Genomic DNA, 12,718 nt, shown 5'->3' with positions numbered 1-12,718 from the left:
CATTGCTTTCTTTTGGACTTGATTTTATTATTTGTTCTAAGTGCGTCAGCTTTCTTCTTGGTGGTACAGTCTTCCTGGTCCCTATCAATACAGATTATTCTTAGCTTTCCCCTCCCTCTTTTAATGATACTAAGCTGGCAGGAATAGCCAATACCCCAGATGGAACTTGACAGACTTGAACACTGGGCCCTATCTAACAAAATGAAATTCAGTGTAGAGAAAAGTAAAGTATTACACCTAGGCAAGAAAAACCAAAAGTATACATATAGATTGTGAAAGTAAGCTTAATAGGAGTAATTGTGAGAAGGATCTTGGAATCTTAATGGACAATCAATTAAATATGAGTCAAGAGTGTGCGGCGGCAGCCCAAACAGCCAGTGCAATCTTAAAGATAACATGAGGTATTAATACCATTCTATAAAGCCTTAGTAAGACCACACCTAGAATACTGCAACTATAAAAAGGATATTGAGACTATAAAAAGTGCAGAGAAGAGCAACAAAGATGATTAGGATATTAGAAGCTAAAACATATGAAGAATGGCTACAGGAACTGGGCATGGCTAGTCTAGTGAAGAGAAGGACCAGGGGAGACATGACAGCAGTGTTCCAATATTTGAGGTGCTGTCACAGAGAGGAGGAGATTAACCTATTTTACAAAACATCTGAAGGCCAGACAAGGAAAAACGGATGAAAACTGATGGAGAGAATCAGTTCTTCTAAAAATAAGAAGAAATTTTCTGACAGTGAGAACAATCAACCAGTGGAACACATTGCCTTCAGAAGTTATGGGAGCTTTATCATTGAAAGCTTTCAAGAAGAGACTGAACTGCCATCTGTCAGAAATGGTGTAGGGTCTCCTGCTTGGGCAGGGGGTCTCTTCCAACTCTGTTATTCTATTCTATTCTAGCAAAGGTGACATATCAAAAAGAAAAGTGGTTGCAGGTTTTGCTGGACTTGACATTTTTAGATATATGTTATATTGTTCTCTCCCAAAATAGTAATTGATGCAGGCAAACTATAGTTCTTATGTATGGCAGAAGCTTCAGTATTCAAATAATATTTTTCTAATGTGTAGTCCTCAATTTTTGAAAATTGAATTATCACACTTGTTAAAAATTATGTGGGCTAATACAAAAGGCCTCAGGACATATTTAGGCCCCTAATTGATGTCCACAAACTGCTAAACTTAAATAAGTTAAATTAAATTACTGCATTTAAAAATGGCCAAGAACTTATCACTAAATCTCATAACATTTCAGTACTTTTGCTTAAAATAAGACTGAGTGAAAATATCAAAATCTTTTCAGTTTTTAGCTATTAAAAATAAATATACATGTTTATTTACATATTACAGCATTACAGTATTGTTATAGCTCCTGAATAATCTAGGAACTGTGGTGATATTACTAGCTGATTTTCAGTAACTTCTGTTAGAACTTCTACTTAGATAATAGTGCAGAATCTTGCACCAAAATATACTAAATAGTTTAAAATGTTGCTTAGCTTATGTTAGCTCTTTTTATTTTATTTTATTTCTTTTTTGAGGCTGAGATATTTTCAGATTGCATTATATCTTACTTTTCTAATTCTCCTTGTCTTTATATACATAATTAAATTGCTCATCTCATTTTGGACTCCTCAGCTAGAGAATTATGGTATGCCATTTAGCAGGACAGATGATGGAAAGATCTATCAACGTGCTTTTGGAGGTCAGAGCCTTAAATTTGGGAAAGGAGGACAGGCTCACCGTTGCTGTTGTGTGGCTGATAGGACAGGTCACTCTCTGTTACATACACTGTATGGCCGGGTAAGTAGTTGTTGTGGAGTGGGGAACAAAGATATGATTAAAAGAGTTACTTTTAAAATTGATGGTGGCATTGGTTTATGCCTATTGCTGTTATGACTCACCCCAGATAAAATTTGTCTGATGTTCCTATATATTGTTTGTATAAATAAATACAATCAAAATAATAGAGTTTATATAAGTGATATTTCTCTGTTATTCAGAATTCAAAATGACAGTTGTTTTTTTTTAAAAAAAAACAAACCTTTTCTTCAGATAGAATTGTTTTTGCTTTATCTTTGATTTTATAAAAAATAAAGGAATTGTGAAGATTCCTTGTAATATGTCAGATCATTGGACCATGTATTCCAGTAGATGGTAATGGTCAGAGAAGAGAGTTTGGGATTGTTGTGGATGCATAATGAAAATGTTAATCCAATAGATTCTTTGAAAATAGTAATTTCCAAATTAGACATTAAGGAAGAAATTCAATATTGCCAGCAAATAATAGTTTTATAAATGTGATTTCACTTAAAAACTATTTAAGACAGCTGTATCATAAAAAGGCTGTTATGTGCTTGAAAATATAGAGGAAAAAAGCTATTAAAGGAGACAAATTAAAGTTGGGGGAAATTTAAAAAAATGTATTTTTAATTTAGAGAACAGACAAGTGTACAAATTATCAAGGAAATGCAAAAGACGAGACTTGTCTTTCACATCTTAAAATATAGAATTTGGATCATCAAGAAAGTTGAGTGCAAAGATAAAATTAAGTATTATTTTACATGGGGTATAGTTAAGCTACCTAATTCTCCAGCACTGGAGATGGAGAATCCACCAATGGGTTTAGACTGTATTCCTGCCCAATCAGATCAAGTCAGCCAAAGTTGCCACGCCCGTCCTGGACCATAGAGATCCCAGTCTTGACTTGATCTTGCCCAGGACAGACATGCAGATTTGGCTCTTAGGCAGGTACAGTCTCCATTGGTGGATTTTCTTTTCCCCAGTAGCTGTGTAGAGTTGTAGTGAGCTAATTTTGATTTTATTCCCATTTGAAATTTGATTACCATTACCAATTCTCCACTTCTTTCCCATTCAGGAATTTAGAGTTAGTTCCTATTTCCCTCTGATGGGCTATACACCTAGTTTTTGTTAAGGAAGGAGCTCCTTCCTCCTTCTCCCCCCCCCATCCAAATTTTCTCTAATCACTGGATAGACTGGGGCTAACGGCTGTTAGCCCCAGCCAGCTGAAGAGATAAGGAATTTCCATTGGAACTTGCGGCTGCGGCTCTGGTGGCCATTTTTTCGGAGGAGTTTTCACAGGCCGTAAAAAAGCTCTCACATGCATTAGAACTCATTCCCAGCTTACTTGGGACTTGTTGGAGCTCTGCGGGCTGATTTGGACAGTCGAGCAAATTGTGGCCATTTTCGCATCAGTTTGATGATCGCCTGTTCTCCAGCAGGATGGATGTAGAATCCATCGATGGGTAATTTCAGCCTTCCTGCTCAGACGAGACTAAGACAGAGCTTTAGCCATGCCTCCCTCTTTGTGTGTCTTCCCAGTTTTTGTCTTAGTCTCATCTCAGTAGGGCACAAAAAATTTAGGCTCCATAGCTAGACTAGATTTATTCAGACTTGATTGGATTTTCAACTTCTAAATTCCTAAATTGCTTTAACTTATTGGATTTGGCTTAAATTGAAAAGATTTTGGCAAGGACTTTTAAACATTTAGAGCTCTTTTGGGCTCGGGGGTTGGAGGCTGCACGCCCCAATTGGGTGGGGCTCCCATCCCGACTGATCGAAGCTTTCCGCAATTCAACCGATCAGTTGGTCAGCGGAGGACAGACAGTCTCTCCGGGGCAGCTGCCGATGTTTTCCTTTCACTGCGAGGGTCGAAGCCACAAGGCTTTTTTCCTGCAGCCACAACCGGATCACAGCGGAGGCTGCGCAACAAACTGCAAGTGATTTTCGCAAACGGGGGAATCAGGGATTGTCCTGTTTAACCGTTTAATTGCTAGATTTGTAGTTTGTGTCTTGTATTTCTCTGCCTTTCTTTTGCTAAAACTTGGCTCTTTGCTTCTTGGGAGGCTCAGAAGGGAGTGCGGCTACAATTTTGACCGCATGGTCATAGTGTGGCTGCCATTTTGAGAAGCCCATAAGGTGGACGCCATATTGTTGGGACCTATTGTGCTACATACACACATAACCCCTGATTTTGCCTTAGCGTCTTGGTCTGCGAGTCAGGCCTGAACTGGGAGAGGGGTAAAATAATTCTCATACACCCACAGCAAGTGTGGTAGATCTCTAGAGTGTTATCCTAAATTTCATGAGGCTTTGCCTCACCTTAAGTGTATCATTGTGTTAACTACTTATTGAGGAACAGGCTCAAATTCTTTTAAGATCTGTGTAAGTGGAGTGAAGAGGTAATCTTTCTGACCACCTGTTTCAAATAGTCAGTGGCCTTTAGCCACAGGGCCTAGACAGGCAGTATTAGAAGGCTGTCTGACTGTTCTTACTATTGCCATTGTTCAGAGCGAGGATCGGTTTTCCATTCTGACTACTTGATCTGCGTGCTTGGGTTTCCCCCACTTCTAGATATCCCTGAGCAGGATTATCTAGACTGCAATGGCAGACAGTTCCTCGCCCCAGGCAACTCAAGGTTCTGGTGTCTCTCCTGCGCAAACAAAACGCAGATCAGATGAATTGGAAGGGGGGGGGGAAGAAAAAATCCAAAACAAAACATTTATCCATCAAGAAGACTTCTAAAGCAGCCGAGCGAGAGGTCACAAGGAGACATCTGACGCTGGAGAAAGAATTCTCCAAGGCACAAAGGCTCAGGTCCAGTGAGACTGAAGTGGTTTCCCCCGTCTCATTGGACACTCCCACGTTTGAGCCACCCTTTGCCTCTTCACAGGATGGCCCGCAGGCATGGTCTCCTCAGGGGGAAACTGAGCAGGTTGGTCCTCTTTGCTCCTCTTCTTCCTCTTCACACCAGGGAACTGAGAGCAGACGTGCCCCAACGGAGGTTGGGGCCAGTTCTAGGGAGCAAGGAGAGATGTCCCAAACCTAATTCCAGGAATTCATGCATCATACCTTTAAGCAATTTATGTCCTCCTCTAGGAGTAGTCAGGGGCCTTCACACCCTCCACCTCCCCCATCTATTCCTCCTTCCCAGGTGGAACATGACACAAGACCCGGTTCCGGAGTCTCCAAGACCTCCTCCCAACTAGGCGAGGAGGGATCAATAGACGTGGAAATAGCCGACACGCCCATGTCAGAAGATGAAGAGGCAGCACCTGAGCAGGTGGTTACTTCGGGCCTTTTTGACCCTTCTCTTTTCAGATCTCTTCTCTTAAAGGCCTGCACCACAGTCAACCTGACTTCGGCCCAGGAGGACAAACCATCCACCTCCACTAGCCAGGAGTCCAACCCCTTATTTGCGGAGAAGGTCGTAGAAGATAAATAAATTCCCTGTCCGCTAGTTTTTCGGACTACGGTAGAGAAGCAGTGGTCATCCCTGGCCACCACATCTTCACCAAGCAGTATGAAAAAGAAACTCTATAATGTCTCTTCTTCCTTTGCCTATCTCTTAGAGGTGCCGGCCGTGGATGCTCCTTTAACCTCTCTTTTCTCTACCACTGCTATTCCAGGGGACATAGCTGAGTTCCTGAAAGCAGAGGACAAAAAGTTCGAGTTCTCCCTTCGTAGAGCTCACCAGTCTTCACCATGGGCAATTAAGGCGGCAACCTCATCCTCTTTCTTTGTAAGACCATCAATAATGTGGCTCCAGGATCTTCAGGCGCTCATCCCGCCAGACCAGGTTAGGGCACACCAGACACTGGGGAAGCTAGTGGCAGCCTCAGAGTACATCGCTGACGCATCTCTTCATTCGGCCAGGTGCTCTGCCTGATCTATTGCTGCCACAGTTGCCTCTTGTAGGATGCTGTGGTTGAAACAGTGGCGAACTGACTTAAAGTCAAAGTGGCGCCTGTCAACCTCCAAGTATAGTGGAACACACTTATTTGGTGCAGTCCTGGAACCACATGTCATTGAGGGCAAGGACAAGCGTAAGGTCCTGGCGCACCCCTCTAAAAAATTGGATAGGCGACCCCAGCAGGAATACCGCAGACAGCCATTCCGTCCCAGTGGACCCTGGGAGTAGAGGCAGCCCTTTCGGGCAGGGCAGTCCTGGGATTGGCCCAGAGGCTCACGATCCTATCCCCCCCAGGCAGGATCGTCAACAGGATCGCCAGAATAGTGGAGCCAGGGGTCAGTTCCAAGCCAAACGTCCCATCAGGGGATCGGGCAGTCATCCATAAAAGGCAATCCAAGTGACACCAAGGAGGACTATCCCATAGGGGGTCGCCTGGCACTGTTTTACGATGTCTGGGGGGGCACAACCACCGACTCTTGGGTCAGAGAAACCATAAGACAAGGTCTCTCTCTAGAGTTTCAGTCTTCTCCTCCAGATCGTTTCATACAGTACCCGGTTTCAAGAAACACGACAAAAGCACAATTAGTTACCACAGCCATCGCCCACTTACTAGACATCAGGGCCATAGATCTGGTACCACAGGACCAGATAGGAGAGGGGTTCTACTCCATCCTATTCATAGTTCCCAAGACCTCAGAAGGATGGAGGGCGATACTGGACTTAAAGGGTCTAAATTATTTCTTAACCTACAGAAGGTTCAAGATGCAGACCCTAAAGTCCATCTTGGCCAGCATCAGGAAGGGGGACTTCCTTTCCTCCATCAACCTGACAGAGGCATACCTTCACATCCCGATTCTTCCAGAGCACCGCAGGTTCCTGCAGTTCTGTTACACACACCGGCACTACCAGTACAGGGCCCTCCCCTTTGGACTCTCTTCAGACCCGAGAGTCTTCACAAAAATCTTGGCCGTACTGGCGACCCATCTAAGGATGATGCCAGTGCGCGTATAGTGTTATCTGGACGACATACTAGTGCAGTCCAGATCCTTTCAGTCAGCTCAGTCAGATCTGGAAGTCACGATTCGGACACTTTAGGATCACGGGTTCTCCGTGAACTTCAAAAAGAGTCACACGACACCTACAAAATGTCTGCTCCACCTGGAAGCATTGATAGATTCCGGTCTATACAAGGTCTATCTCTCTCAGGAGCGTCGGATCAGCATCCGAAAACTGGTCCAACAAGTTCGGAGAGAGAAGGTGGTACCCCTGGTACAATTATCCCAACTCCTGGGAAAGATGGTCTCTTGCATGGGCATCGTTCTGTGGGCCAGGCTTCACTCCAGGAACCTTCAGTGGTTCCTTCTTCCCTTCCAGAGACGGAATAACAGTGCTTCCAACAAGAAAGTCAGGGCTCCTCATCACACACTGTTATCATTCCTTTGCCCGCCATGACCAAGGGGACCATTTTCAAGGAGCCCCCCCCCCCCAGGATCACCTTGACCACAGACACCAGTCGTTCGGTTGGGGGGCCCATCTTCAGACCCACCTGGCCTAGGGTAAGTGGTCCAGGTCAGACCTGGCTCACAACATAAATTGGCTCGAGCTCAGGGCCATTCACCTAGCTCTCCAAAGGTTCTCCTCCCTTGTGTCAGGGAAACACGTCTTTATCCTGACAGACAACATTGCAGCCAAGACTCATGTCAACAAGCAGGGAGGGACCCGCTCCTGGTCACTCAATGCAGAAAGCCCCGACCATAGGGCTTTGGGCAGAGTCTACTCTGAGCTCCATCAGAGCGGATCACATATCGGGGGAGGCAAATCGACAGGCAGACTCCCTGAGCAGGGCCACAGTGGACCATTCAGAGTGGAGACTGGACCCGAAACTGTTCAGGGAAATATCATACAGGTTCGACCATCCATGTCTAGATCTCTTCGCCTCCCGGGAAACGCACAGCTCCCCAGGTTCTTCACCAGGTTCCCAGCAAGGGGGCAGAGGGAACGGACGCCCTCCGGTGCAGGTGGCCGGAGGACGTGCTTTATGCCTTCCCTCCCCTCCTGTTGCTGCAAGCGACCATATGCAAGCTAATCCAAGAGCAGGCGGAGATAATCTTAATTGCTCCATACTGGCCAAGGCATCCATGGTTTGCTGACCTTGTGGAACTGTCGCTCTCGCCACCGTGGAGGATTCCCCCGGACCGAGTGGCTCTCAGACAAGGGAATCTCCAACATCCGGATCCACAGTGACTCCAATTAGCCACATGGCACTTGAGTGGGAGAATCTGACTAGGCAATCCTATTCCTCCAGGGTGATCTCGATGATCCAAGCCTCAAGGCGCCTCTCGACTAATAGGATTTATGATGCCACATGGAGAAACTTCTGCTCATGGTGCAACAGGCAGCGGCTCTCGCCGCTCTCTGTAACCATACTGGACATATTGGAGTATTTACTGGAAGGGCTAAATAAGGGTTTGTCACCCAGTACCATACGCAGGCAGGTAGCGGCATTATCGATGGTTCTCACCTGTGACAACCTAGTTCCCTTGTCACAACACCCAGCAGTCAGTGCCTTTCTCAAGTGCGCGGTCAACGCTAGGCCACCTATCGTATATTGTTTTCCGTCTTGGGATTTATCCAAGGTGCTGCAGGCCTTAACTTCTCATCCATTTGAACCGCTTAGCACTTGTTCCCTTCAATTTCTTACCTTGAAGGTGGCCTTCCTAGTGGCTATCACGTCGGCCAGAAGGATCTCAGAATTGGCCACACTATCGGTCAGTGATGACCTATGTACCTTCCACGAGAATAGGGTGGTCCTCAGATTAGATCCTTCCTTTATCCCGAAGGTTAATACAGGTTTTCATAGATCCCAGGACTTGGTCCTCCCTAACTTCTGTCCTAATCCTTTACATCGTCTGGAAAGACAGTGGCATAAGTTGGACTTGCACAGGGCTCTGTGCTATTACATTAAGAGGACCTCGGTTTTTTGAAAGTCGGAGGCCTTGTTCGTGTCTTTTCAGCCCGCCGCAATGGGTAGGAAGGTCTCTTCTTCCACCATTGGCAGATGGATTCGGGCTTGCATTTTTAGGGCTTACCTTTCCCAGTCCCTTCCGGTTCCTTCACACATTACGGCTCACTCAACACGTAGTGCAGCGGCTTCAGCAGCCTGGTCTACCCAGGCTTCAATTGAGATTTGTAGGACTGCGATGTAGTCCTCTCTCTCTTCCTTCATCAAGCATTATAGGATTGATCAGTTTGCAGCGGCGGAGGCTGCTTTTGGTAGGCGAGTCCTACAGCAAGTGATTACTTCTCAGGGGACACAGGCCTAGACTTCCCTTCCCTATAGGGACATGAGCGGCTTTGGTATGTCCCATTGGTAGATTCTACATCCATCCTGCTGGAGAAGGGGCGTTGTCTTACCTGAACACCTTTTCTCAGCAGGATGGTGTAGAATCCACACCCTCCCTGATCAGGTAGTCTAGGCATGTCTATTAACTTTTTGTTTGGAGCCTTGCGCCAAGATTTCATCAGAGATACTTCGCCTCGACAAAAACTGGGAAGACACACCCAGAGGGAGGCGTGGCTAAAGCTCTGTCTTAGTCTCATCTGAGCAAGAAGGCTGAAATTACCCATTGGTGGATTCTACACCATCCTGCTGAGAAAAGGCGTTCAGGTAAGACAACGCCCCTTTTTTCGCTCTGAGAGGGGGTGTGCACACACGAGAACTGCGCCGATCAGCTGCACTGAGGCTGTTCGGTGGGACTAATTCAGCCGTTTTTTTCTGCCTTTCTCCCAGCGAAACGCGCTTACTTTCCAGGATTGTTTTTCGGGTAGGCCTTGCCTTTAGGAGCGGCCCTCATGCGTGGCCACTATTTTGGGACCGCATGGCCCCAGTAAGCTCACTCAAATTCGGAGTCTGAAGAGGAAGGGGATCCTTCCTCCTCTCAATTGACAACTAGATTGGAGCGAGAGCTCTTGCTGCGGGTGGGATGGTGGTCAAAAAAGTTCAGACAAGATAAAAAAAAAACAGATTCACAGTAGATTGGCAGGCCGCCATCTTGTAGATGGCTAGACATACCCAATTTCTTCAATCTTTCTTCATATGTTTTGCCTCTAATCGTCTAATAATTTTTTTTGCTCTTTTCTGCATTTTTTTCTAGAGTCGCAACATCTTTTTTTATATCATGGTGACCGAAACTGGATGTAATATTTCAAGTGTAGTCTTATCAAGGCATTATAAAACAGTATTAATACTTCATTTTGATCTTGATTCTATCCCTCTATTAATGTAGCCCTAGGACTGTGTTGGCTTTTTTGGCAGCTGCAGTAGACTGCTGGCTTACCGTATATTCCGGCGTATAAGGCAACTGGGCGTATAAGACGACCCCCAACTTTTGAGAAGATTTTCAGGGTTTAGAAAGTCATCTTATACGCCAGAAAATACAGTACAGTATTGAATTTCTGTTTATAGATGAGCACAATAGGAGCTCCTTTGCTGCTAGAAAGCTTTGTCCTGTTAGTGGTTATTTCTGTAAAAAAAAATAGGGCTGGCCACTAGGGGGCAGATTGGTTTTAAATTCAGAGAACAGTTACCCGTATATTCCTGCGTATAAGACGACCCCTGACTTTTGAGAAGATTTTCAGGGAAACACGGAAAATACGGTATGTGTAAGTGTTTGTTAACTAGAAGTCCTAAATCCCTCTTGTAGTTATTGCTGTTGAGCCAGGTATTACCTATTCTATACCTGTTCATTTGGTTCTGATTCTGAATATATGATATCAAAGCAAACTAATATTTTGTTCATATGTCATTAATTATTACTGATAGTTCAATTGTACATGCTCAAATAATTTTTGATTATTATTAATATTTTTTAAAAGAAAAAGGCAATTTAAGTCAAAGATTTTAATAGATATTGTTAAGTGAAACAATTTTTCCTCATATTCTTGTGATACTATCAAGGTTTTTAATATTAATATTGTGATACTAACAAGGCTCTTCATATTAATTATATATATGATTGCAAATATAATGCATCCACTATCTTTTGTCCTATTTTTAACCTAAAGGCATAAGCAAAGCATTGAATACTGTCATGCGAACACTTGTCAGTTATATGTAAATTTACAGTTAGCAATACTAGTACATTCCCCATCAGAACTTCTATTGATAAAGATTTTTATTAATTGCATTTATTTCTTCTTGTCACCATTTTTTATTCGGGCTCTGGACAGCCCAGATCACCATCTGGGAGACCCTCGCACAGCCCAAGAGGGATGGTGAAGTTCCTCTAATGGACTATGCCCTGGTGCCCACCCCAGTCCCATCCCCCTCCACTGGAGACCCCTGGATCCCCCCATGCCCCCCCACCCACTCACAAGCGCCTCCCCTGCCATTGACTTCGTTTGTCAAAAGGTTGCAAAAGGGGATCACATAACATCAGAAATATGAATCAGTTGCCAAGCATCCGAATATAAATCACGTGACCCTGGGCATGCTGCAAAGGTCATAAGTGTGAAAAATGGTCATAAGTCACTTTTTTCAGTGTAACTTTGAGCAGTCACTAAGCAAACTGTTGTATGTCGAGGACTTTAAAAGTACAACCTTTTTACTTCAGGCCCTCTGCGTCCTCATTGGGACATAATTTTTTGCTGGTGCACATTGACTGGCCACCTAAGGCCTCCGGGCGGAGCCCAGAGAGTGGCCCCAACCATGCCTTCGACATCTGACTCAAATTGCCCAGAGAGAAATGTTGTCTGGTCAGGGGAGCAGTCTTGTTATTTGTTCCAATTTCGCTTCTGCCAACTGCTTGCCTGCCAGAGCTTCATCTCAGTTTCACTGAGGCTGCTCAACCAGGATGGAGGGCTCCACGATACCTCAACTCATGAGCATTGCCTCTCCATCCTCCAGTTACGGCTGCAACAAATCCTCTGAATAGGAGGCGGCAGGCAAGTAAAAATCTAAGACTAAAACCACGCTCAAGAAGTCTTCCAAGTTGGCAGAAAAGCAAGCCAGCCATAGGCATCAGGCTTTGGAGAAGAAGTTCTCCAGAGTGCAGAGGCAGGCCGGATCAGAAACGGATCAATTGGCGGCCCATGAATTTGACCTTCCCTTAGGTCCTTCAACCTCTACTTAAGGTGTGTGGTCTCCCACGGGGATGCCTGTCACATTCAGCTCCCCTCCCCCATTGGCTCAACACACAACAATAGCTCCAGGTTTAGTCCCTGAGGCCACCTTCACTCCTGCGGCTGCAGGACTCAGGGGACCGGACATAGGAGACATTTTCTCCGATGGTCGCCTCGAGACCTTACTATCTAAGGTGGTGAGCCTTAGCTTATCTGCGAGCCCTAGCAGAACGGTCCTTCCATCCACCTGGTCAGGGAGCTTCCACATCAGCCATGCCACCTTATGTTCCTCCTATGGAGCTTCCTGTAGCTCAGGAGCCCACGTCGTCCGCACACTCCTCCATGAGCAGCTATTCTTCCCCGCACGGTGAGGAACAGCCGGACTTTAATATGTCAGAGGAGGAGGAACTTCCCCCTGAGCCCTCCCCTTCGGGAGGATTGTTCAATCCAGCCCTGTTCCTTTCACTGCTTCGCAAGGCCACATCAACGGCAAACATAGGGTCAGATCAGTTCCTGCAGCCACAAACAACCTCAGATTCGAGCCTGAATCCGATATTTTTCGAAACGGTGGCAATCCAACATCATATCCCGTGTCCCTCTATTTTTCTTAAAGGGATCAAGAAGCAATGGGTCTCCCCTTCCTACTTCCCTTCCGTAAGCGGGACTGACAAAAAGATATTTAGCACCTCCACAGACCTCGCTGATGCACTGGAGGCCCCCAAAGTTGACGAAGCCTGGACCCCTCTGGTATCCCAGACTGCGGTCACTAGACTTATCAGAGGCACTTAAAGCGGATGACAAAAAATGGGAGCAGACTTTCCAGAAGACCCACCAGTCAGCAGCATGGGCAATTAAAACAGCCACTTGTGCATCCTTTTT

At 45.4% G+C, this 12,718-nt stretch overlaps 1 protein-coding gene across 2 annotated transcripts in view; it reads left to right on the top strand.

Annotated features, from left to right (window-relative positions):
* SDHA (succinate dehydrogenase complex flavoprotein subunit A) overlaps positions 1–12,718 on the top strand; it is a 98,561-nt gene that overhangs the window by 23,130 nt on the left and 62,713 nt on the right. For both annotated transcript variants that reach the window (XR_005555315.1, XM_039332099.1), the window contains exon 6: positions 1,645–1,809. Coding sequence is in view for 1 of the 2 variants with exons in the window: in XM_039332099.1 (XP_039188033.1) it covers positions 1,645–1,809 (165 nt within the window). In the remaining variant the exon portion in view is untranslated. The remainder of the gene's footprint in view (positions 1–1,644; positions 1,810–12,718) is intronic.

This window comes from Crotalus tigris, unplaced genomic scaffold, assembly GCF_016545835.1.
Source record: "Crotalus tigris isolate CLP2741 ecotype Arizona unplaced genomic scaffold, ASM1654583v1 scf7180000017623.1712378, whole genome shotgun sequence".
Taxonomy (NCBI): Eukaryota; Metazoa; Chordata; class Lepidosauria; order Squamata; family Viperidae; genus Crotalus; species Crotalus tigris.
Note: the sequence above shows the minus strand (reverse complement) of the source record. Positions and strands in the feature narration are given on the sequence as shown.